Raw genomic sequence first — 23,407 nt, 5'->3', positions numbered from 1 at the left:
CATTGAAGTCCATGGATGATCAGATGGTTGAGCGGTTAGGGAATCAGGCTTTTAATCAGTAGATTGCTGGTTTGATTCCCGGTGTCAAATGACGTTGTGTCCTTGGGCAAGGCACTTCACCCTACTTGCTTTGTGGGAAATGTCCCTGTACTTACTGTAAGTCGCTCTGGATATGAGCGTCTGCTAAATGACTAAATGTAATGTAAATGTATGGCATCTGTGTGTGTACATGTTTGTATGGTGTGTGTGTGTGTGGTGTGTGTGTGTGTGTGTTGCAGGTGAGAGCCCTGCAGCTGGAGAGGGACCAGACTCAGATGCAGCTGGAGAGCGTCCAGCAGAGACACATTCAAGACACTGAGTTGATGGAGAAAGCACACAGGTGTGTGTGTTCATGTGTGTTCTCATGGCTGTGTAACTGTGTAGGTGTATGTGTATGTATCAGGGTTCGTACAAGGTGCTTAAAGTGCTTGAAGTACTTTAATTTAACTTTTTGAAATGTAGGTTCTGGAAAACCCTTGAAAACAGTCATATTAATGACGAGGTACTTGAAAAGTGCTTGAATGATTTAAATCCACCAATTTAAACAATATATATTAATTTACGGTAAATTTGAAGTGTTCATAAAAAATTTAAAAATACATTATTTTTGCTCAAAATGTGTTCTCATGGCTGTTTGTAACCTTTGTGTGTGTGTGTGTGTGTATGTGCAGGGCCAGGGTGAAGCTGCTGGAGGAGTCTGCGGGACAGCAGGAAGCACAGGCGCGGCAGGAGGCTGCGAACATGCAGGAACGTCTGTCCGACCTGACCCAGCTGGCCCAGCTGGAGAGGAACCAGCTGCAGGAGCAGCTGCAGCACCGCCTGGCCCATGCACAGCTGGACCGAGACAGGGAGGTGGAGAGACTACGAGACCTGCAGAGGTAGGTAGGGAGGGAGGGAGGGAGGGGGGGGGGAGGGAGGGAGGGAGGGAGGGGGGGGGGGGGGGGGAGGGGGGGGGGAGGGAGGGAGGGGGGGGGAGGGGGGGAGGGAGGGAGACTTAGGGTACAGATGGTTGTGTGTGTGATGTTCGTGGTGTGTTTAGGGTTAGGGTTGATGGTATTGATAATCCTGGTGTGCAGGACGTCTATTCTGGAGATGAAGAAGGATCATGAGGAGCAGGTCCAGACGTTGAAGAGGCTGAAGGACGAGGAGATCGACGCTGTGACTAGCGCCACCTCCCAGACCAGGTCACCCACCTACGCTACACACTGACGGGGATACTTTTCTGTCAGATATGTTTGTGTATGGATATACAGTACCATATTTTCCGGATTATAAATCGCACTGGACTATAAATTGCTTTTATTTCGAAATGTATTTCACAAAATCCAAGACCAGACATTTAATATGGAAAGGTGGCTGAATAGGCAAGAGTTAGGGTTAGCCCTAACCCTAACCCTAAGAAGCCAGCGAGTCCAACAATCAAGTCACCGGTAAGCTTGTTCACTAAGCTCCCGATCTCATTCCACATCACTAAATCCATTGAATTTTTCATCCTCTGTGTCGCTTCTGAACAACTCTGGCAACTCCGGAGGAATATGAAGCATATATTTTGATATATAAGTCGCACCTGACTATAAGTCAGTGCACTTGTTCCGGGAGTACAACGGTACTTAGGAATGATTTGCTGGACCTGATGTTTTCTCCAGGATCACAAATGACTATTATTGAGAGACTCATGTTGGTTAGTTGTAACTGATTTAAAATTATTGAACTTGCTTTGAAATATATTATAGTTGCTTGCTTTTTTTTCTACAGGTACAGTTGCACTTTTGAGGTTCATGTTGTTTAATTGTAACTTTACATGCTCTTGTGGTTCTGGCCTTTGGCACTTATTTGGTTGTTCACAATGTATGCTTCATGTTTTGGCTTGTTTGGGCCTATCTCGTTGTTATGATCAGTGACCAATGCACTTTTGTAAAGCTCTCTCTTGGAAGTCGCTTTGGATAAAAGCGTCTGTCAAATGAATACATGTAAATGTATAACGCGCATGACCAGTCAAACAATGAAAAAACGTGTGACTTATAGTCCGGAAAATACGGTATGTGTCTGTGTGTGTCCATTGCTGGGGTGATGGAGCAGGTGTGTGTGTGTGTGCAGGTCCCTTGCTAAGGTGTTGGAGCATGTGTGTGTGCGTGTGCAGGTCCCTTGCTAAGGTGATGGAGCAGATGGAGCAGTTCTCCTGCCGCCTAGGGGAGCTGGTGGAGAACAGCAAGGAAAGCACGGCCCAGGGTCTCCAGCAGGGGGCGCAACACAGGGATGAACAGCTACACAGTACGCACACACACATATAAACAGATGCACACATACACATGCGCACACACACACCATACACAATTATTATTCTTATTACGTGTGTGTGTGTGCGCATCTGTGTATGTGTAACTGTGTGTTTGTATGGTGTGGAAAAGTTTGTGTGTAACTGTGTGTGTGTGTGTTCAGTGCTGCAGGGGCAGCAGAGGGCCGTGGAGGAGGAGAGGGTAACTGTGTGTGTGTGTGTTCAGTGCTGCAGGGGCAGCAGAGGGCCGTGGAGGAGGAGAGGGTAACTGTGTGTGTGTGTGTGTTCAGTGCTGCAGGGGCAGCAGAGGGCCGTGGAGGAGGAGAGGGTAACTGTGTGTGTGTGTGTTCAGTGCTGCAGGGGCAGCAGAGGGCCGTGGAGGAGGAGAGGGTAACTGTGTGTGTGTGTGTGTGTTCAGTGCTGCAGGGGCAGCAGAGGGCCGTGGAGGAGGAGAGGGTAACTGTGTGTGTGTGTGTTCAGTGCTGCAGGGCCTAACCCTAACTGTGGAGGAGGAAAGGGTTCGTCTGCAGCAGCTCGTCTCAAAGATGGACACTCAGCTAGCTGAGCAGCACAGACAACTGGAGAAGGTGCACACACACACACACACACACACACACACACACACACACATGACAGAGTAGGGTTAGTGTATTAACGTTTGTGTGTGAAGGAGAGGTGGAGGGAGACTGCAGAGCAGCATGTAATAGAATTTTAGGATGTATGTATAATTAATGTGTTTTAAATGTGGTTCATTGATAAAAAAACAAAAACATGCTGCAACATCAACATGAGTTTGCAGAAAGTTGAGAGGTTGTAAAGCTTAGGAACTGTTGGGGGATTTTTATGACAGGGCAGATGGCTAGATGGCTATCTGTATTAGCATGGTGATGAGGGTGATGACCCCACAAAGATCAGTTGACCATTTTGGATGGTCAACTTTTGGAGTTTTATGACGTCCTGACTTAGAGAGAAATGCAGCTTAAGAGTTCTTATCACCTGGGGAGAGGAGCTGTGGGACATTAAGTTCTGATGCTGTGTTGTTCCAACTATGATTATATTGTCTTAGGAGTGGGCTTGTAGTGTAACATTTTCTAAGTCTAGTAGTGTCAAAGTCCAAAAAGGGCACTGGAACTCAGCAGAGTTTAGTTAGTGTTTATTGGTCCTCAAGGTGACTATATATTGTCTCCCTTTTAACTTATTTTGGTATTGGCACTTTCTGATGGTCACGGATACAGTTGCGTTCAAAATAATAGGAGTGTTTTTAAAAATGTGAGTAAAGCTCAAAATCCTTGTGTACAAAATCTATGTTTTTATTTCCATTCATTGGGAACACTGCACATTATATTTTACATTAAAACATGACAAAAAATGTATCAATATTTAACGAGAGAGAGTAAAATTTCTGGGGAAATTGTAGGGTGTGCTTGCTTGCTTCAGTTGCAGTTGTGGGTCCGTTTTCCCTTCTAGTGATATTTTCAAGCATTTAGCCTACTCATATTGCATGATTCATTAAGAACACCCTTTGAAACAAGGAACCCCCTTTGAAACAAGCTACTGTAACAACGTTGTCACTGGCAGTATTTCAGATGGAATTGCGATTCAAATAGTACCGTCTGCTAACTGAAAATAAGCCCTTCAAACGTAAATAAGTTCAATATTAGTTTAGGGTGACATGGCTAATTCAAAAGCAGTTTGCTAGAGGCAAGCTAGCTGCCGTGGCTATCCACACTCCACTGATTGTTTGAAAGCACAGGAAATTAGAACGTTTGTTTTGTAAGGTATAATGTATAGTAGACCCGACAGGGCAAACAGCACCCCGACGCGCCCTGAAGGGGCTTATTTTCCTGATAATGACCGGCGTTCTATACATTATTCCGCTTAATACACGGCTACTGGCCAACAAAAATAACTTTACACAGTGTGTCTTTTTACAATGTATTTGTTACCATTCGTATTGTTGATCAGCAGAGAAATAGTTCGCCAAAGACGTTGAACTTCATAGACTTTGAACATGATTTAGGCTTCAAATCCGCTGACGTCGCTAAGCAACTGAGTACGCTTGGGTTGAAAAGTTACCGGACTACTTGCGGAGTGCTACGAAAGACGTGAATCCGAGGCAAAAAGGCCACTTCCCTTGACAGCGGTCAAATATGCATAGCAACGGTCAAATATGAGAAAATTGTTCACCTCAGAACGTTGGGAAGCCCCATTCAAGTGAATGGAGCATTCTACAGCATTACGAACAGAAAGTTTAGCCTAAAATTCCAAGTTTTACATAAATAACAAAAACATGCTGACCCGCTGGCTGTCTTCGCAATCGCCATATCTTTAAAACACGTCTGTCCATTTGGATGTAGAATTGACCCTGGTACGAAATTAAGAAAATAATCACCAGACGCAGATCGACAAAACTTGTCGACGAGTGTCAACACTCGTTGACAACAGTATTGTTGCTGCCGCAATTGTCAATGGAGGCTGACGGGGCTCTCACGTAGCAAACAAGTAAAAGTTTTTACAGCAACCTTCATTAAAATCTCACCACCTGGTTGTTTTCACAATAATCATATCGTCATAACATTTCCCTCTTTCTGTTTTTTCGTGTAAAATGTAACTATAAAATTGGATACAAAAATACTACTATGACGCTTTCTAGCATGGCTGCCGCCTAAAAGACTAGGCGGTCTCACGGACGACCCGCACTCGCTCAAAGACTTTCACGACCTAAATCAAAAATCCGAGATTGCAGTTCCACTCAAAATCACTTTCTCTACAAAGCCAAATGGTTGTGATTTTTTTGGGGTGGTATTTTTCACTCATAATCCAAGCTCCAATTTGCGAGCTAGAAAGTCTATCATGTTGTATCCATGCGTCGTTGCTAACGTGTGGTGACGTAGCTAGCACAGATTACCCTTTGTCGACAAAAGGCACTTTGACGCCACAAAAACGTTGTAACCTCCTAAACTGTGCAACGGAACGTAAATCCCAATACAGGCAACGCAATCAAGACCAAGACAAACATTTTGATACAGCCGTTGTCAGTGTAGTCCAAATATTGACTGAGCCTTAGGGGGGCCAAAAAATAAAAAAATAAATATATATGTGAGATAACAATGCTTTGTGCTCGCCGAAGGCAAGCACACCCCAATTATGTTGACCATAATATATATGGACTAACAAAATAAATGTTATGGAGTGGCAAGCCCAATCCCTGGACCTTAATCCAATAGAAAACTTGTGGGGTGATATCAAACATGCTGTTTCTGAGGCAAAACCAAGAAATGCAGAGGAACTGTGGAAGGTTGTCAAATCATCCTGGGCTGGAATACCTGTTTACAGGTGCCAGAAGTTGGTCAACTCCATGCAGCACAGATTTGAAGCAGTTCTCAAAATCCGTGGTTATACAACTAAATATTAGTTTATTGATTCACAGAAATGCTAAATCTTTACTTTTTGTAAGTTTGTAATGAATAATGCAGATACTGCTATTTTTTTGAACATCCCAATATATTTTCTGTAACATAATTAAATATTGATAAATTTTTTTGTCATGTTTCGAAGTAAAATGTAATGTGCAGTGGTCCCAACAAATGGAAAAAAAATAATAATAATTGTACAGAAGGATTTTGAGCTCTACTAAAAAAACACTCCTTTTATTTTGAACACATCTGTACATTATGCATCCTCACCCAATTGGTCCCTTGTTCTGGGGGTTTCTGATTACAAATGCTATAATGCGTTGGCACCTTTGACCTTACGTACATTTGGACAGAGTTAGCCGTGTAGAATGTCTGTAGTCTTAATTAAGACGAGGGTGGTCACTCTACTCAGGGCTAATACTGACCATACACTGGCAGCTCCTCTCTACTCGGGGCTAGTACTGACCATAGACTGGCAGCTGCTCTCTACTCAGGGCTAGTACTGACCATAGACTGGCAGCTCCTCTCTACTCAGGGCTAGTACTGACCATAGACTGGCAGCTCCTCTACTCAGGGCTAGTACTGACCATAGACTGGCAGCTCCTCTACTCAGGGCTAGTACTGACCATAGACTGGCAGCTGCTCTCTACTCAGGGCTAGTACTGACCATAGACTGGCAGCTGCTCTCTACTCAGGGCTAGTACTGACCATAGACTGGCAGCTCCTCTCTACTCAGGGCTAGTACTGACCATAGACTGGCAGCTCCTCTCTACTCAGGGCTAGTACTGACCATAGACTGGCAGCTCCTCTACTCAGGGCTAGTACTGACCATAGACTGGCAGCTGCTCTCTACTCAGGGCTAGTACTGACCATAGACTGGCAGCTCCTCTCTACTCAGGGCTAGTACTGACCATAGACTGGCAGCTCCTCTACTCAGGGCTAGTACTGACCATAGACTGGCAGCTGCTCTCTACTCAGGGCTAGTACTGACCATAGACTGGCAGCTCCTCTACTCAGGGCTAGTACTGACCATAGACTGGCAGCTCCTCTACTCAGGGCTAGTACCGACCATAGACTGGCAGCTCCTCTACTCAGGGCTAGTACTGACCATACACTGGCAGCTCCAATTTAGATTGTGGTGTCGGGCCTTCAACGTATCTCTTGATATATAGCTAAGGGGCTTCTCTGCCTGCGAAGGAAAATGCATATCTGCATATAATTCATATCTACGACTAGTCTTCTCTCACAATCCTCAGCTCTTGACGCCCAGATCTCTCACTTACGCTCCCTTAAGCTCACTTATCTATCGTTTAGTGGTAATAACAATCAGTCAACAGCTTTTCATATGGTTTCGGATGAACCCATAATCATAACCCATCTTCATAATTTCAACAGTGTGATGTCATTTCCACGTCAGGCTAATGATAGGAAGACACTGAAAACAGATACATGTCTGGTTTCAGACATGAATCTGAATGTATAGAAGAATGTGTTCAATGTGTATATTGATTAACTGATGTTTAGAATGACCAGATCTTGTGAGTGTATATAAGATATGTGTTGAGGGGATAAGAGCTCTGGATAAGAGCGTCTGCTAAATGACTAAATGTAAATCTAATGTCAAAGTGTTAGGATCCTTATCGATCTGCTGAACGACATTGGCGCCCCGTGTCCTCTGGTAGATTGGTCACAGAGTACTCTGTCTTGTACTTTTATATTGAATAAATAATTTGTATTTATCTGGCAATCCTGACAATCCAAGTACACAGTGTCTTCCGAATATATCCTTAACAAGGGATATTATATCAACATGTGTGTGTGTGTAGGAGAGGTGGAGGGTGACTGCTGAGCAGGCAAAGGCAGAGGCTGCTCAGCGTGGCCTGGAAGAGGAGAGGCGGAGCCTAACCCAGCATGTCGCCATGGAGAGAGAGGAACTGGAGAGGGCCAAGGTAAACCCTGACCCCATGAGCTTTCCCTGACCCCTGATCCCTTGACCCCATATCCCCTCTGTCCCTGACCCCTGATCCCCTGACCCTCTTCATCCTTTATCTCTCACACGCTCTTTCCATTTTCTCTACCTTTCTCTCCATCTCCCTTCTCTTCATTTCATCTCTCTCTATCTCTCCCCCCCTTCCCCCCAGACGACCCTGCTGGAGCAGCAGCAGGGGGTGATGGTGCAGTGTGCGGAGGAGAGGCGGAGGCTGGCGGCTGAGTGGAGCCGCTTCCACAGCCAGGAGAGAGAGCAGCAGACCAGGGCAGAGAGGCAGGCCAGCCACGCCCTGGAGAGGGAAGCAAACAGGGAGGCAGCCATTATCAGCATGGCACAGGTACCACCACTGGGGAGGGGGGGGGAGGTATGTAGGTGGTGTGTGTGGATGTATGTGGTGTGTTTGTGTCTGCAGGGTATTTCCTGCATAGAGTATTAAGAGGTGGCTGAATACGTCAAAGTCCATGCAGCCTCCAGCTCTCAACAAAACTCTGACGGCTGTCTTCATGGATAACACATTTTCTAACAAGCGTTGCTATTGGTGGATTTCGGTCATTTATTACCGCAATTGCGCCACTACGCTGATGTGGTAGCACTGTATTGTAATTAGCACACCGCACTGGGAAAAGCACTGCCAGAGGATTTCCTGGTTGTTCATACAAGTTATTTTGCATCAAAGAATGTCAAATTTCATAAAAAAGTTTTCCTAAATTAACATCCCATCAGTGTAATATTTTCAGCTTTGCTTTGTTTAGCAATGTTAGCATGCTAGTGGCATAACATGTTCATTTCCTGACTCGGTCTTTCTACGAGTCGTTGGAACATTTTTCACGTGACCTGCATAGGCTCTGTACTGGTAGCTTCATTTCCCGACTCGGTCTTTCTTAGGATCTTTTTTTTTACGTGACCCCCATTGTATTTTTTAGTAGAGGAAACAGTTTCCTCATTCCCTTTCGCGTGGCCGCTGTTTTAGTAAGACATGAATGATATTCGCTCCAGTCATCATACTGACTGTTTTTTTATTTGTCTGTCGAAAGACTGCATCTCTTTTTGATTGGCAGTGATTTTTTACTATAAAAACTCACCGAAGCTAGCCAAGCTCAGTCCCATCGCGGATTTTGCAACTCGTTGAAAGACAAACTGCGACCACCTATTTCTTTGTATTTGCTTGGCGAAATTGCTAGCCAATTTTTATTATGCATTTCATGCAATTATACACCACATTAGGCCTAGTTGTTTCAGTTTAACTTAAAGGGGTGATTGACAGTTTTTTTGTGCTATTTCACACTGTTCCTTAAGGTTTCCGAATAGGGTATGTAACATTGGTTGGGTTGAAAATGGCCCGAGTGCTATTCTATGCCCCCTGATAGATCCTCTGAAACACTAGCTTTTCTCGTTTATGGTATGCTCATTAATATTGAGCTGCACGCTGATTGGTACGCAACACGGCCAACAGCACTCACTGAAAAACCGAAAGTGGAGACTTGAAATAAAAACTCGCAAATAAATCTATTGTGTCTACACAACACTGTTTTCAACAGATTGACTAGATCATTTGAAATGATAATGTTAGTTGTTTCTACTTCTGTTGGTGAAGCAAACTGGATTGACTAGGTGGGTAGAACATTACAGCTTGGCGACCAAACTATCCGAATCCCAATACTCCCCCTTACCCCTTCCTCCTAGCCCTTAGTTTACCCCTAGCCCTTGGCCCTCGAAACTGAGGGGTAAGGGCTACATGTCCCTAAGAAATGGGACACCACTTGGTTACAGGTACGTCATCTAGCACGTATCGATATCTCCAAAGCAAGTAGTGTTATGTAGTGTTATGTAGTGTAGTGTTAGTCTTAGCCCTACCCCTAGCTCAAAAAGAGTATTGGGACACCACTAGCTCTCACAGGAACGCGCAAAACTAAGGGTAAGGGTAAGGGGGAGTATTGGGATTCAGCCCTACTCTACCTCGGACTGGGCAAGAACACCAGTGAGTGGGGTGGTCTGGATGTACATTTTGGGGCGTGACAAAGATACAGACCAAAGCCAAAAAAAGCGGTCCCTGGGCTGACATCAGTAAGTTGCCAGGTCTGGAACACGGACAGACGGCTCCTGCGCTGAACCACGCAGGTCTGGAACACAGACAGACGGCTCCTGCGCTGAACCACGCAGGTCTGGAACACAGACAGACGGCTCCTGCGCTGAACCACGCAGGTCTGGAACACAGACAGACGGCTCCTGCGCTGAACCACGCAGGTCTGGAACACAGACAGACGGCTCCTGCGCTGAACCACGCAGGTCTGGAACACAGACAGACAGCTGCACCACACCAGGCATCACTGGGACCACTGACTTGTACACTAACGTGTGGCTTTGTTGAAAGCTAGCGTTTTACAGCCAAATTTTTTCGTTTCGAGATTTGCATAGGAAAAATACGGTGGCCCTGAAGAGCAAAACACAACGGCAAATAGCAAAACACAACGGCAAATAGTAAAACGCAACGGCGAATAGGAAAACACAAAGACATTAAGACTATCTAGCAGAAGACGGACCCTCACTGTATGTTCATTTTACCCACCAAACTGTCGTTATTCAACTATGACAAGGTAAAATCGATTGCAATCAATCGCCCCTTTAATTTGATCCGGTGCGCCTAGAGATGGCTGCGCCGACGAGAGCTCTGCAAAAACCTAGCTTTTTGTTTGTCCTTTTAGTGTTTGTTACTTGTTTTGTCAATGTTATGTTGTCGTTTATTCAGTACGACCGGCAGACACTTCTGGACATTAAGTTGTTACTTGGCAAAGAGTATTTTACAAACTTTAATTCCACTTTTCAGAGTGCGAGCTCGGACTGCAGCTGGCCCTTTGTTGTTCCTCCACTCTGTTTACCTGCGAGACGGAGGAAGAAGAAACGAGGCCGGCGTGCTGGAGTTCTTGTTCGAACTCAGAAACGGTGCTTCAAACCTGCTTTTCCAACCATCTTACTAGCTAACGTTCAGTCCATCGACAACAAAATGGATGAACTTAACGCTCGTGTCAAATTCCAATGGGACATCAGGAACTGCTGTGTACTGGCGTTCGTCTCCGGAGATCTCCGACACAGCGGTTACACCGTTGGGATTCACCATATACCGCCAGGACAGAACAGCTGATTCAGGGAAGTGCAGGGGCGGAGGGGTCTGTGTTATGGTTAACTCTCTCTGGGCTACGGATGTAGCGTTACTAGCATCTCACTGCTCTCCGGTCCTTGAGTTGCTAACTGTAAAAATCAGACCCTTCTATCTACCTCTGGAATTCACTGTGGTCGTCATGAGTGCAGTCTACATCCCCCCCCAGGTAGACAAGGCCGCTGCTTTGGATGAACTGTATGGGATTATCAATGGACTGGAAAATGTGCACCCAGAGGCAGCCTTCTTTGTTGTTGGTGATTTCAACAGAGCTAACATGAAGAAAGTCCTGCCCAAGTACTATAAGCACATTGACTTCTTCACACGTGGAGACCAGATCCTTGACCATTGTTATACAGCATTCAAGGGCAGTTACAAACCCCTCCCCATCCTGCTTTTGGGAAGGCTGATCACACCTCTATTCTTCTCCTCCCTGCATATGAACAAAAGCTAAAACAGGTCAGACCGGTTGAGAGGTCAGTTCACCTATGGAGTGACGAGTGTGTGGCGACCCTCCAGGACTGCTTTGACATCACTGACTGGCTGATGTTCAAGGAGGCAGCAGATGGGGACATTAACGAATACTCAGACACTGTCTCCAGCTACATCCAGCACTGCATTGATGACGTTGTCCCCAAGAAGGTTGTCCGGTCTTTCCCAAATCAGAAGCCCTGGGTTGATGCCGCGGTCCGGGCCAAGCTGAGAGCCTGCACTGTCGCCTTTAACTCTGGGGACACTGATGAGTACAGGAAGGCCAGATACGACCTTCTGAAGGCCATCAAAGCAGCGAAAAGGGCTTACAGGACCACGGTGGAGTCCAGCTACCATGGCTCTGACCCCAGGCGCATGTGGAGTGGACTTAAAGCCATTACTGACTACAAAGGGAGAGGCTACAATGAGACCCAGTCCTCTGTCCTACTGCCAGACGAGCTGAACTCCTTCTACGCTCGCTTTGAGAGGGACAGTGACCCCCCTGCAGTGGAGCTACCTGAAGGCCAAGCCAGTGGTGTGCCAACACTAACTGTAGCCAAGGTGAGGCTGTGCTTTAAGAAGATCAACCCTCGTAAGGCACTTGGCCCAGACGGCATATCAGTTAGGGCCCTCAGGGGCTGCGCTGACCAGCTGGCAGGGGTCTTCAGTGACATCTTCAACCTCTCCCTTAACCTGTCTGTACTCCCCACCTGCTTCAAGAGGACCACCATTATCCCTGTGCCCAAGAACACCAAGGTCACATGTCTGAACGACTATCGCCCGATAGCACTGACCTCTGTCATCATGAAGTGCTTCGAGCGGCTAGTCAAATCATTCATCTGCTCCTCGCTGCCCCCCACACTGGACCCTATGCAGTTTGCATACCGGTCCAACAGGTCTACAGACGATGCCATCGCTCTGACTATGCACACCGCTCTCTCCCACCTGGACAAGGGGAATACATATGTGAGGATGCCGTTCATTGACAACAGCTCTGCATTCAACACCATCATCCCCTCCAGACTGGTCTCCAAGCTTGTGGACCTGGGACTAAGCACCTCCCTCTGCAAGTGGATCTTCCACTTCCTGATGGGGAGGCCACAGGTGGTGAGAATCGGTGACCGCACCTCATCCGTACTGATCACCAACACAGGCACCCCCCAAGGCTGTGTGCTCAGCCGTCTCCTGTTCTCCTTGTTCACTCACGAATGTGTGGCAACGCACAGCTCCAACCTCCTTGTTAAGTTTGCTGACGACACAACCATCGTGGGCCTCATCTCTGACAGTGACGAGTCAGCCTACAGAGAGGAGGTTGACACCCTGACATCATGGTGTCAGGTCAATAACCTCTCTCTTAATATCAGCAAGACCAAGGAGATGATTGTGGACTATAGGAGCCGGCAGGAGGAGGAGCATGAACCCCTACACATCAATGGATCGGAAGTGGAGAAGGTCAGCTGCTTCAAGTTCCTCGGGGTGAACATCAGCAATGACCTCACCTGGTCTGTTCACACGGACAAGGTGGTCAAAGCAGCCCGCAAGCGCCTCTTCTTCCTGAGGAGACTGAAAAAGTTTGGTATGGACTCAGTCATCCTCTCTAACTTTTACAGATGCACTATAGAGAGCATTCTGACTGGTTGTATTACAGTGTGGTATGGGAGCTGCACAGACAGGGACCGCAAGGCCCTACGAAGTGTGGTCCGTTCTGCTGAGTTCATCATCGGCAGGAAGCTCCCAGCCCTACAGGACACCTACCACACATGTTGCCTAAGGAAAGCCGGCAGGATTCTAAGAGACTGTTCCCACCCATCCTTCAGCCTCTTTACCCCATTGCCTTCTGGCAGATGTACTGCAGCATCCGGTCACGCACACGCAGACTGGACAACAGTTTCTACCCAAGGGCCATCAGGCTTCTGAATGGACACTGATATGGACATTGATTTACTGCACACAAGTCACTTATACACTGTCACTTTCAGCTACTGGTTGCACTATCAGTAACATTGCACTACTGTACCTCACCACCAGGCTCCTGTATGGTCAATGACTTAGTCACTGATCTGCAAATTTGCACTATTGTACTGTACTCCACTTAGGTTAGAATAGGTTATAGGGTTGAAACTGGTTTTATGTGCATTTAGGGTTAGTATAGTGTACTATTTATTGTTATCTTTAATTTTTTAAGTTTTAGTATTAGGGTTGATTATGTATTTATTGCTATCTGTATATTTAGGAAGTTTCACTTATTTAAGATCAGCATAGATGTAAATTATATTCTGTGTACTTATATGTTATGTTATGCCAGGTGCTTGCGTTGTCTTGTCTTAAGAATATCAGTGCCCAGTCTAACCTTGTGTTGTTCTGTGTACCTGACAAATAAAAGACTTGACTTGAAACTTGAATTGCCACATTCCCTTCAAGTTTAATATTATTTTGTTAGATTGTTCCTTCACTTATTCATACAGTAGACTAGCTAGGCTAGTATCGAAGGGGTGAACTAGCCAGTGAACTAGCAAAATAAATGGAAAATGTATATGATGTTGGCCGAAAATTAGCTTCCCCCATTTGAAAGACCAGCAGCCCCACTGATTTAAAGACATTGAAGGTTACTAGTTTCTTTGACTAGCCTGACTGTCATACTCATAATTGTAGTCAGAATATGAGTCTGATAACTCTCCGTTGGGCTGTGAGTATGGGGCGTGTTTAAACCGAACTCGTAAAACAAATGCGTCTTCGCTCAATTGAATAGACCTACAACCAATCAAAGCAACGTAATATGTTGTTTGTTGAAAACAAATTCAACCCAAGCGCTCTTTGGTGACGTGGTTGATTACATTACTGTTGATTATCTGTCCATCGTCGCATAAAGCCCTCCCTGACAATTTCATTTGTCCGAACAGCTCCTGTTTGGACAGGAGCTGTTCGGGGCTAAGTTGGGCTGGCAGCCAGGCTATTCTTTGACATAATAAATATTTCTGTACTCAAGATTTTAATACATTATTGAGAACACTATCACAATTTATGTATATATCAGAATAATACAACTTGTTGCCGCCACGTTTTTATCTGTACTGGACTATGGAGATCTGTTGTATATGCACTCCTCTGCTCAGTGTCTTCATAAGGTTGACACAGCATACATTACTGCCTTGAGGTTCATTACAAACTGCAAAGCTCTGACTCACCTCTGTGAGTTATACTCTCGGGTAGGATGGCCTGCTCTGACCACCCGTAGGCTCTGTCATTGGTGTGCCTTTATATGTAAGGCCATTCTTGGTCTGCTCCAATACTATTTGTATGTCCTTATCAAGCAGAAGAGTTCGCAGGACTGTGTCATGCTATCTGTACCTTATGCCCGTACGGAAATTGGAAAAAGGGCTTTTCTGTACTCCGCACCCTCAGCATAGAATATGTTGCAAAATGTCTTGAAACTAAAGGAATTCATCTCGCTTAATGCTTTTAAATTAAAAATGAAAGAGCTAGAGACAGATTTCTTAAAATGTAAATGTTTTTAATGTACCTGGCTACGACACTAACGCCTATATTTTGTCTCCTTTTGTATTTGTGTAACTATATTTGTATGTATGCTGCTGGCTATCTTGGCCAGGTCTCCCTTGAAAAAGAGATTCTTAATCTCAATGGGTCTCTCCTGGTTAAATAAAGGTTATAATAAAAATAATAAAAAGGATGTTAACACCTCTGCCTCATGTTGAGCCCCGGCCCTGCCCTTGCTGGTGTGTGTTTCAGGAGCAGGCAGAGCTGAAGCTGCGTGCTGGGGAGCTGAAGCAGAGGGAGGAGTCTGTGACCCGGGAGAGGGAGGGGCTAGAGCGGGAAAGGGCGGAGCTAGAGAGGCAGAGGGCGGAGTTAGAGAGGGAGAAGGAGCGACTGAGTGGCCTGGCTCTGACTCTGAAGACCCGCGCACAGGAAGTGGAGGCTTTCAGCAAGGTCTGTACTGACACCAAGACCTATACAGCAGCCTCCATAGACTGTGGATTGGCAGAAAGAATGCTCTATAGACTGTACACTGCCTTATAGACTGCTGTATACTATCTAGACTGGCTTATAGACTGTACAGACTGTGCTATATAGAATGGCCTATAGACTATATTGGCCTAACCTTAACAACTTAAGAGTTCTCTATACAATGCTGCAGGAAGCCTGCTGGCTGTATAGACTACTGTGTAGATACCGATGTTTAGATTCCTGTTTAAACTAGGCTGTATTGACTGTAACTGTGCTGTGTGTTGCAGTTGGCATCAGAGAGGCATGAGGAGGGGGAGAGGGCGCTGCAAGAAGCCAGAAGGGTGGAGCAGGAGCACCAGGCCAGGCTGCACTCCATCCATGCCCATCTGGACACACTCAGGCAGCAGGAGCAGCACCTGCACCAGGTGTGTGTATGTGTATGGATGTGTACATATGTGTGTATATAGTCTCCAGTTTGAACTGGCTTTCCGCCCTCCCAGGAGAGGGTGAGGATGACTCATCAGCGCAGAGAGATGGAGATGAGACAGGGCCTTCCCGGCCCACCTCAGATGATCACAACAGGTGAGGCTCCCCACAGCATCCTAGTGGCTAGGTGTTCATTTCAGATCACTACAGGTGAGGCTCCCCACAGCATCCTAGTGGCTAGGTGTTCATCTCAGATGATCACTACAGGTGAGGCTCCCCACAGCATCCTAGTGGCTAGGTGTTCATCTCAGATGATCACTACAGGTGAGGCGCCCCACAGCATCCTAGTGGCTAGGTGTTCATCTCGGTCTTCCCTGGGTCTGTTTGTCTTCCCCCGTCACCAGACTTCAGCCCCATGTTGCTGGCTCCCCAGATCGCCTCCAACCTGGACCCTGCCGCCCTCCCCTCCAGCCCAGAGTCCACAGAGCTGCAGGCCAGGCTTGTCCTGCTCAGACACACAGCTCAGAAGGTAATTAGCGAGTTAACATCAGGTTCAGAAGGTAGCTAGTCAGCTAGGCAACACCATGATCAGAAGGTAGCTAGTTAGTTAAGCCAGTGGTTCTCAATCCTGTTCCTCGGGACCCCCTGCCCTGCACGTTTGAGATGTGTCCCTCCTCAAACACACCTGATTCAAATTAAAGCGTCATTATCAGGCCCATTTATTTGAATCAGGTGTGTTGGAGCAGGGAAATACCTAAAACATGCAGGGCAGGGGGTCCCAAGGACCAGGATTGAGAACCACTGAGTTAAGCAACACCACGCTCAGAAGGTAGCTAGTGAACACCTGGCTCAGAATGTAGCTAGGCAACACCAGGCCAGGCATGCAAACAGGTCAGGAGTAAAAAATAAATAAAAGGTGAGAACAATATGGCAAACCCCCGATCCTCTGGGGCAGTGGTCCTCAACCCTGTCCTCAGGGACCCCCTGGTCCTCAGGGACCCCCTGTCCTCAGGGACCCCCTGTCTTCAGGGACCTCCTGTCCTCAGGGACCCCCTGGTCCTCAGGGACACCCTGTCCTCAGGGACCCCCTGTCCTGCTTGTTTTAGATGTTTCCCTGCTCCAACACACCTGATTCAAATAAAAGGGTCATTATCTAGCTCTGTAGAAGCCTGGTAACGAACATGCATTTGAATCATTTGTGTTGGAGCAAGGAAACATCTAAAACATGCAGGACAGGGGGTCCCTGAGGACAGGGTTGAACCACTGATATAGTGCACTTTCAGAGCTAAATTAAGAGGCTAGATCAATATAGAAAACTTCTGCCCGATTGCTGTGAGGTTTAGGCATTAAGATTGACGATTGGTTCCATAGTTGTAAAGCACGGGTAAAATGCTGTGTTGCCCCCCCCCCCAATTTGTTTCAAAAAGTTGAGCCTCACCTTAAGGTTAAGGGTGCTTTCACACCTATTAGTCCGTTTGCTTGTCCGAATCAGTGGATGAGTTGCTATTTTGTTGCATTTTTCATTAGGTCTGGTTAGTGTTCACACAGTCCCGTTTTAAGCGAACCAACGTTTGAAGAAAAAAAAAAAACTGACATTTTAAAAAAACAATGACACACGGTCATACAGGTTGTTAATCTATTGGACAGAAAATGTGTGAGGGGAAAATCACTTCCTTGTCACGTATAACAGTGGACAGCAGCGTATTGCGATCGCAATACTATCTTTAATTGTTATGATTTGGTGTTGCACCACCACGATTTTTGGGTTGCTCGTTGGTCTTTTAATCCCGATTATATCCAGGTTACCAAACCAACTATATGTTTTCGTCTGACGAGCTACCACTTTTCCATATAACATCACGCACTTTTAACTGTCTACCTTTTTTAACTTTCAACCAACATTGGCCCACTGTGCAATAATGACGCTTTATTTCAGTATATCACTAAATAATTTAAATACCTTGCTACTCTGTGTCTCCACAAGTATCTCTGCAATATAATCAGCCCATATTTGCCGTTCCTTCACTTCATCATTCCCCCACGTTTTCCCTCAACTCATTTAGCTGCTAATGAGTGGCACGGCTGTCTCCGCCAAGTGTAAATTCCTTTTTCAACCCACAATGCACTACATTATGGTTTGCTTCCTGGAATAGGTCAATATTAAGTCCAATTACGTTCAGATCTAAAGCGAACCGAACCATGGTTCACTTGGAACCGGACCGTGTCCCATCTTTTTAGGGGGACCATGGTTTGGTTGTTTGATCCGCAATTGAGTTCGAATGCGTGTTCTCACCTCTCCAAACAAACCGTACTTTCAGAGAAATGGACCAAACATGTCAGGTGTGAAAGCACCCTGAGTTTGCATGCCTGCACCAGGCTCAGAAGGCAGCTGTAATGAATCCAACACTCCTTCCCCTATCAATGCATTGTCCCCAGTAGTTCATGCATATTGGAACTCTCAATGATGATTCAAGTTTCTGTCCTAGGACCGTGACTTCCTCCATGACGAGCAGTACTTCCTGAACACACTGAAGAGCACCCCATACAATTCTGCTTTCCACACAGACTGACCCAGCTGTCACATTCCATTAACTGACTCAATAAACATCAAATGGGATTCAAATTGTGTTTTATTAGAAAAGCTCTAGTACAGGTTGCATTTCAGATCAACAGGTCAGTGGTGGGCGTTTTTTCCATGGTACCAAATGTGGCGAACAGCTTTCCAGGGAGAGCCGTGGTCATACTCTCCACCTGGCAAGCAGAACCCTGGTTAGGACACACTCAGAGGAACATCATCTTAGCAGTGCTTCATCTAGCCTCAGGTTACCATTACTCCACAAGAAAGTTCAGACAGGGATAACTTGTTTCATCACAGGCGTGTTAATCTTGTAAAGTTCAACCAACAGTAGTTACCTGGTCTTGCATGACCCCAAGTCAATGTTGGATACCTGTGGAGAGGCAAACCCATTAAAATACTGGTAGGTCGTCACCAACATTACTAGCGTGATGTTAGTAAGACACTAAGCTGCAGGCTAGGTTAGGGATGCTAGTGCTACAGGTGGGCGACTACAGGCTAGCTGGAAGAGGCTAGAGCTAACAGGCTAGGCTTTGGCATGCTCACCTGACTGCAGTCATCTTTCGACATGATCCTGGTGAGGCCGAAGCGCACGCTACAAAACATGGACACTTCATTAGAGAAACTAACTGTAATGGTTCATATGACTACAAGTTCACTGCTGCACGCAGTCAGGTTACCATGTACTTCAACAGAGGTTGTTCAGACAGGGATAACAAATTCATCATTCACTTTGTCTTTGAGACAAAAGACATGCAGTTAAGTTTAAAAAAATCCCAGATGCCTAGCGTTAAAACCTAGCTACACTTGCCACATCGGTAACCTACCTTGGTGTACGCGGGGACACAACAGTACCGGACAGCATGTCGTTTGAATACACGTGTTGTTCGGCGTTAAATATCCAAAGGCGCCTCCGGGCAAAGGCCAACTTAAGTTAGCTGTAGTACCTGTGAACATATTTAATAAGCATCTAAACGTGCATTTTGATAGTTAATGAATTAATAAACACCAATACTCCGTGGTCATTATTATTTACCCATTTCTTCAAGTTAGCTATCCTGTTAGCTGTTGCTATGCTTTCCGATAGCATGTTGGCCTCCCCTGTCTGTTACCGGCTAGAAGTTCTATCCAGTAACAGACAGGGGAGGCCAACAACTCTCTTTGGCAATTATTGCTAGTGAGTGTGGCGTACTCACATTAAATCCCGCTCAGGGCGGCTTGTCTATAGTTAAACTCGACATGCAGGTTTGTCTTTGCATTGTGAAGAGAAAAAGGCTCTCCACGCTCGGCAAAAACTCCACGGAGACAGAGACAGCGTGGCGGTAGGCACGCGTTTTTATACCGTGGAGCACGTCGATGCCCACGTGACTCGTGACATTTTCATTCCGTCAATTGGACGCTAGAGGGTCGTTTTTAAATTGAGGAATTATGTTATTAATCTATTTTTCACTCTAATACTTTCATTAACAACAGGTGTAAGAGTTACAATTGTAAGCGTTACAACTGTACAAGAGTCAGACCCGGTGCCAAGTGGGTGCCATCACTGTCTCAACCCTCTACTACCCCGTTCAAATCTTGCTCGAGGATACTTTGGGACATGGCCTGGGAGGAGTCGGGGATCGTACCTACCACTGGTCATGCAGGAAAGTTATAGGAATATATTGATTGGCTGGACCTGATGTTTCCTCCAGGATCACGCTGACTCTTATTGAGAGACTTGTTGCTCTTGTTGGTTAGTTGTAACTGACTTAAAACTACTGTACTTGCTGTGTAATATATTTTTGCTGTAATATATCTCGTTGTTATGATCAGTGACCTATGCACTTTTGTAAAACTCTCTTTTGGAAGTCGCTTTGGATAAAAGCGTCTGCTAAATGCATAAATGTAAATGTAATATTGTCGTGGCCAGTTTATTATTCAGTTAATCCATGCAGTCTCCAAACAGACAAGGTGTGAAGAAGCACAGCCACCATCCTCCTCCCCTGTCCTCCTCAGAGCTGTGTCACACGCCCTTATGTTTATATATATATATAAGTATTTTTTTCATTTTTTTTTTTTCTTAAATATATCTACATAAAAAAAAAAAAAAAAACTGAATCATCAAACTACTGTGACATTGACTGTCTTAATTGTTTATGTCCTCCTTTTTGGACCCATCACACCGACTCCACACAAACACTCACTCACACACACATCACATGCAGTTTCACTCTACACAAACTCACACACCCTTTCACCGTGTCCTCCATCACAGTACATCTACCGGAATGATAGCCGCTGAGTTGTGGAAACAACTTGACTAATCCATCATGTGACTCATATCTATAATCACCCTGTTTTGAATAACACCCTCATAACCTACCCCACCCTGAAGAGAACATCTCCACAGAAGGAATGCGATAGGCGAGGGAACGGGTGAAAGGTAGAGAGAGAACAGAAGCCCTTCAAGGTCACCAGGTGAGTACGTGGTATTCGTAGGAGTTTTATTGTGTTTTACCTACTGTAGTTAGTGTATGTGAAAATTAGGTGCTTAACTGCCCACAGACTCACACACACTCCAGACACACACCCGCACCCTGGCTGTGTATGAATAAAAGGCCAGGATGTTGTAAACTCCCAATCAAAACACATCCACCAACAAACAAACTGGCCACATTACGTCTGTGTTTAATTGTGGGGTTTGGTTAATAGTTCCCCACTTAATCTTACACACACAAACAATTATTATTTCATTCCCTGACATCCCACATTCACATGTAAATGTACTATGAATCACATGAACACACAGCATCACTATAAATACCCAGCTAAACCCTGGCAGGCAGAGGAGCCAGGCGAGAACAGGAGCAGAAAGAAGCTGAGGAGTTGAAAGGGAGAAGAAAAGGTTTCAAGCTCCCAGCAGCAGAATGTCGGTGGTTGGTGCCCAGCCATTCCTGAAGCCCATGCACCCTTCTTCCCCGGCATCGCCCGGCCTGCAGCGACGCCACACGTTGCCCGCCAGCGAGTTCCGCCCGCTCAACACACAGGACGCCATCAGCGTGTTTGAGATTGAGAGAGAAGGTGAGTTGATGTTAGAGATCGAGAGAGAGGGTGAGTTGATGTTTGAGATTGAGAGAGAAGGTGAGTTGATGTTTGAGATCTAGAGAGAGTGGGTGAGTTGATGTTTGAGATTGAGAGAGAAGGTGAGTTGATGTTAGAGATCGAGAGAGAGAAGGTGAGTTGATGTTAGAGATTGAGAGAGAGAGGGTGAAATGATGTTTGAGATTGAGATAGAAGGTGAGTTTATGTTTGAGATTGAGAGAGAAGGTGAGTTGATGTTTGAGATTGAGAGCGAGAGGGTGAGTTGACGTTAGAGATTGAGAGAGAAGGTGAGTTGATGTTTGAGATTGAGAAAGTAGGTGACCTGATGTTTGAGATTGAGAGAGAAGGTGAGTTGATGTTTGAGATTGAGAGAGGGTGAGTTGATGTTAGAGATTGAGAGAGAAGGTGACCTGATGTTTGAGATTGAGAGAGAAGGTGAGTTGATGTTAGAGATCGAGAGAGAGAGAAGGTGAGTTGATGTTTGAGATCGAGAGAGAGAGGGTGAGTTGAGGTTTGAGATCGAGAGAGAAGGTAAGTTGATCTTTTCTAAGGTTCAATTCAGTATAGAGCTGAAATCAAATTTGATTTACAACCTGGACTCAGAAATTCATTTTTTTCCTTGAAGATGTAGACAACCATTTAGTTTAGGCTATTAGGGTCTATTAGGGTTAGTCTGTTAGGGTTAGGGTTAGTCATGATGGCTAATTCCAACCTGAGTTTATTTTATCCTGGGTTTATGCTTTCCTGGGTTTATTCTATCTTGGGTTTATTCTTTCCTGGCTCCATCAGATTCCCCAAAACCAACACGCTTAGACCGATCATCATGTATTTCCTCCAGGGAAATTTGACATGTTTTAAGGAAATCAAATGTTACAACTTTGTTTTTTCATTTGTTATACTGTTGTAGTGATAAAAGAGTTGCTGGGTCTCAGGAGATCAACTTTATTAGTCTGTTCACATACATATTTCATCTCTGTCAAGAAAAAACCTGACCCGTGACCCTCTCCCCAGCCTTCATCTCCGTGTCGGGGGAGTGTCCGCTGCACCTGGACGAGGTGCGTCACTTCCTGACTCTGTGCCCAGAGCTGTCCATGGGCTGGTTTGAGGAGGGCCGACTGGTCGCTTTCATCATCGGCTCTCTGTGGGACCAGGACAGGCTGACTGTTGTAAGACATTCATTCTCTCGTTCTTTCTCTCTTACTCACTCTCTCACTTATATACTCTCTCTATCGTTCACTTTCTTACTCTTTCTCTCACTCAGTCATTCACCCAGTCACCCATTCATTCATTGACACACTCACAAACCCTATCTAACCCTGACCGACCTTTGATCCTATCTAAACTTGACCTCTGACCCTATCTAACCTTGACATCTGACCCCAGGAAGCCCTGATCTCTGACCCTATCTAACCCTGACCTCTGACCCCAGGACGCCCTGACCCTCCACCGTCCCCAGGGCACCACGGTCCACATCCATGTGCTGGCGGTGCACCGTACGTTCCGGCAGCAGGGCAAGGGCCCCATCCTGCTGTGGCGCTACCTGCAGTACCTGCGCTGCCTTCCCGCCGTGCGACGCGCCACGCTCATGTGTGAGGACTTCCTGGTTCCCTTCTACCGCAAGTCTGGTTTCAAGGTCCGGGGGCGCTGTGCCATCAGTGTGGCCAGCCTCACCTTCACAGAGATGCAGCATTGCATCAGCGGACACGCCTTCATGAGGCGCAACAGCGAAGCCATCGGGTTCTCTCAGAATCCTTTGCTGCTGGCCAGGCCACAGAACTCAGAGACAGTGGATTTCTGAGGAGAAGAGGGGTGAGAAGGGGATTGGATGAGAGAGGAGGGGAGAGAAGGGGTGAGGAGGGGGGGGCTGAGGAGATGAGAGAAGAGGTGAGCAGAGGAGATGAGAGAAGGTGTGAGCAGAGGAGAGGAGGAGAGGGTTGAGAAGGGGAGAGAAGAGGTGAGGAGGGTTTAGGAGGGGTGAGGAGGGGAAAAAGGGGTGAGGAGATGAGAGAAGGGGTGA

At 46.0% G+C, this 23,407-nt stretch overlaps 2 protein-coding genes, 1 long non-coding RNA gene and 1 other non-coding gene across 14 annotated transcripts in view; 2 read left to right on the top strand and 2 right to left on the bottom strand.

The window, feature by feature from the left end:
* Positions 1-18,357, top strand: part of fbf1 (Fas binding factor 1) — a 31,107-nt gene extending 12,750 nt beyond the window's left edge. For all 9 annotated transcript variants that reach the window (XM_084676891.1, XM_084676900.1, XM_084676897.1 and 6 more), the window contains 12 exons: positions 279-379; positions 711-917; positions 1,116-1,223; positions 2,180-2,310; positions 2,795-2,901; positions 7,557-7,679; positions 7,872-8,057; positions 15,093-15,290; positions 15,596-15,733; positions 15,809-15,890; positions 16,139-16,263; positions 18,221-18,357. In XM_084676891.1, the coding sequence (XP_084533017.1) occupies positions 279-379; positions 711-917; positions 1,116-1,223; positions 2,180-2,310; positions 2,795-2,901; positions 7,557-7,679; positions 7,872-8,057; positions 15,093-15,290; positions 15,596-15,733; positions 15,809-15,890; positions 16,139-16,263; positions 18,221-18,304 (1,590 nt within the window). In that variant the 3' untranslated portion in view covers positions 18,305-18,357. The remainder of the gene's footprint in view (positions 1-278; positions 380-710; positions 918-1,115; positions 1,224-2,179; positions 2,311-2,794; positions 2,902-7,556; positions 7,680-7,871; positions 8,058-15,092; positions 15,291-15,595; positions 15,734-15,808; positions 15,891-16,138; positions 16,264-18,220) is intronic.
* On the bottom strand, positions 18,347-19,642 carry LOC146254202 (uncharacterized). Of its 2 annotated transcripts, none has more exons than XR_014731681.1 (5): positions 19,506-19,642; positions 19,137-19,256; positions 18,856-18,904; positions 18,648-18,682; positions 18,347-18,485 (listed from the first exon to the last, which is right to left on the bottom strand). It is a non-coding gene; the product is annotated as an uncharacterized LOC146254202 (long non-coding RNA). The 2 variants fall into 2 exon arrangements; XR_014731682.1 differs by lacking the exon at positions 19,506-19,642 and adding an exon at positions 19,346-19,495.
* On the bottom strand, positions 18,546-18,615 carry LOC146254203 (small nucleolar RNA R38). Its single transcript, XR_014731962.1, has one exon. It is a non-coding gene; the product is annotated as a small nucleolar RNA R38 (small nucleolar RNA).
* A 169-nt stretch (positions 19,643-19,811) lies between the features above and the next one.
* LOC146254201 (serotonin N-acetyltransferase-like) lies at positions 19,812-23,204 on the top strand. Of its 2 annotated transcripts, XM_084676902.1 has the most exons (4): positions 19,812-20,766; positions 21,131-21,369; positions 22,402-22,556; positions 22,820-23,204. In XM_084676902.1, exons 2-4 carry the CDS (start codon positions 21,216-21,218, stop codon positions 23,186-23,188), a joined length of 678 nt encoding a protein of 225 aa, XP_084533028.1. In that variant the 5' UTR covers positions 19,812-20,766; positions 21,131-21,215; the 3' UTR covers positions 23,189-23,204. The 2 variants fall into 2 exon arrangements, with proteins under 2 accessions (XP_084533028.1, XP_084533027.1); XM_084676901.1 differs by having other exon boundaries at positions 19,812-21,369.
* The last annotated feature ends 203 nt before the right edge of the window (positions 23,205-23,407 follow it).

This window comes from Hypomesus nipponensis, chromosome 17, assembly GCF_054491055.1.
Source record: "Hypomesus nipponensis isolate SF chromosome 17, ASM5449105v1, whole genome shotgun sequence".
NCBI lineage: Eukaryota > Metazoa > Chordata > Actinopteri > Osmeriformes > Osmeridae > Hypomesus > Hypomesus nipponensis.
Note: the sequence above shows the minus strand (reverse complement) of the source record. Positions and strands in the feature narration are given on the sequence as shown.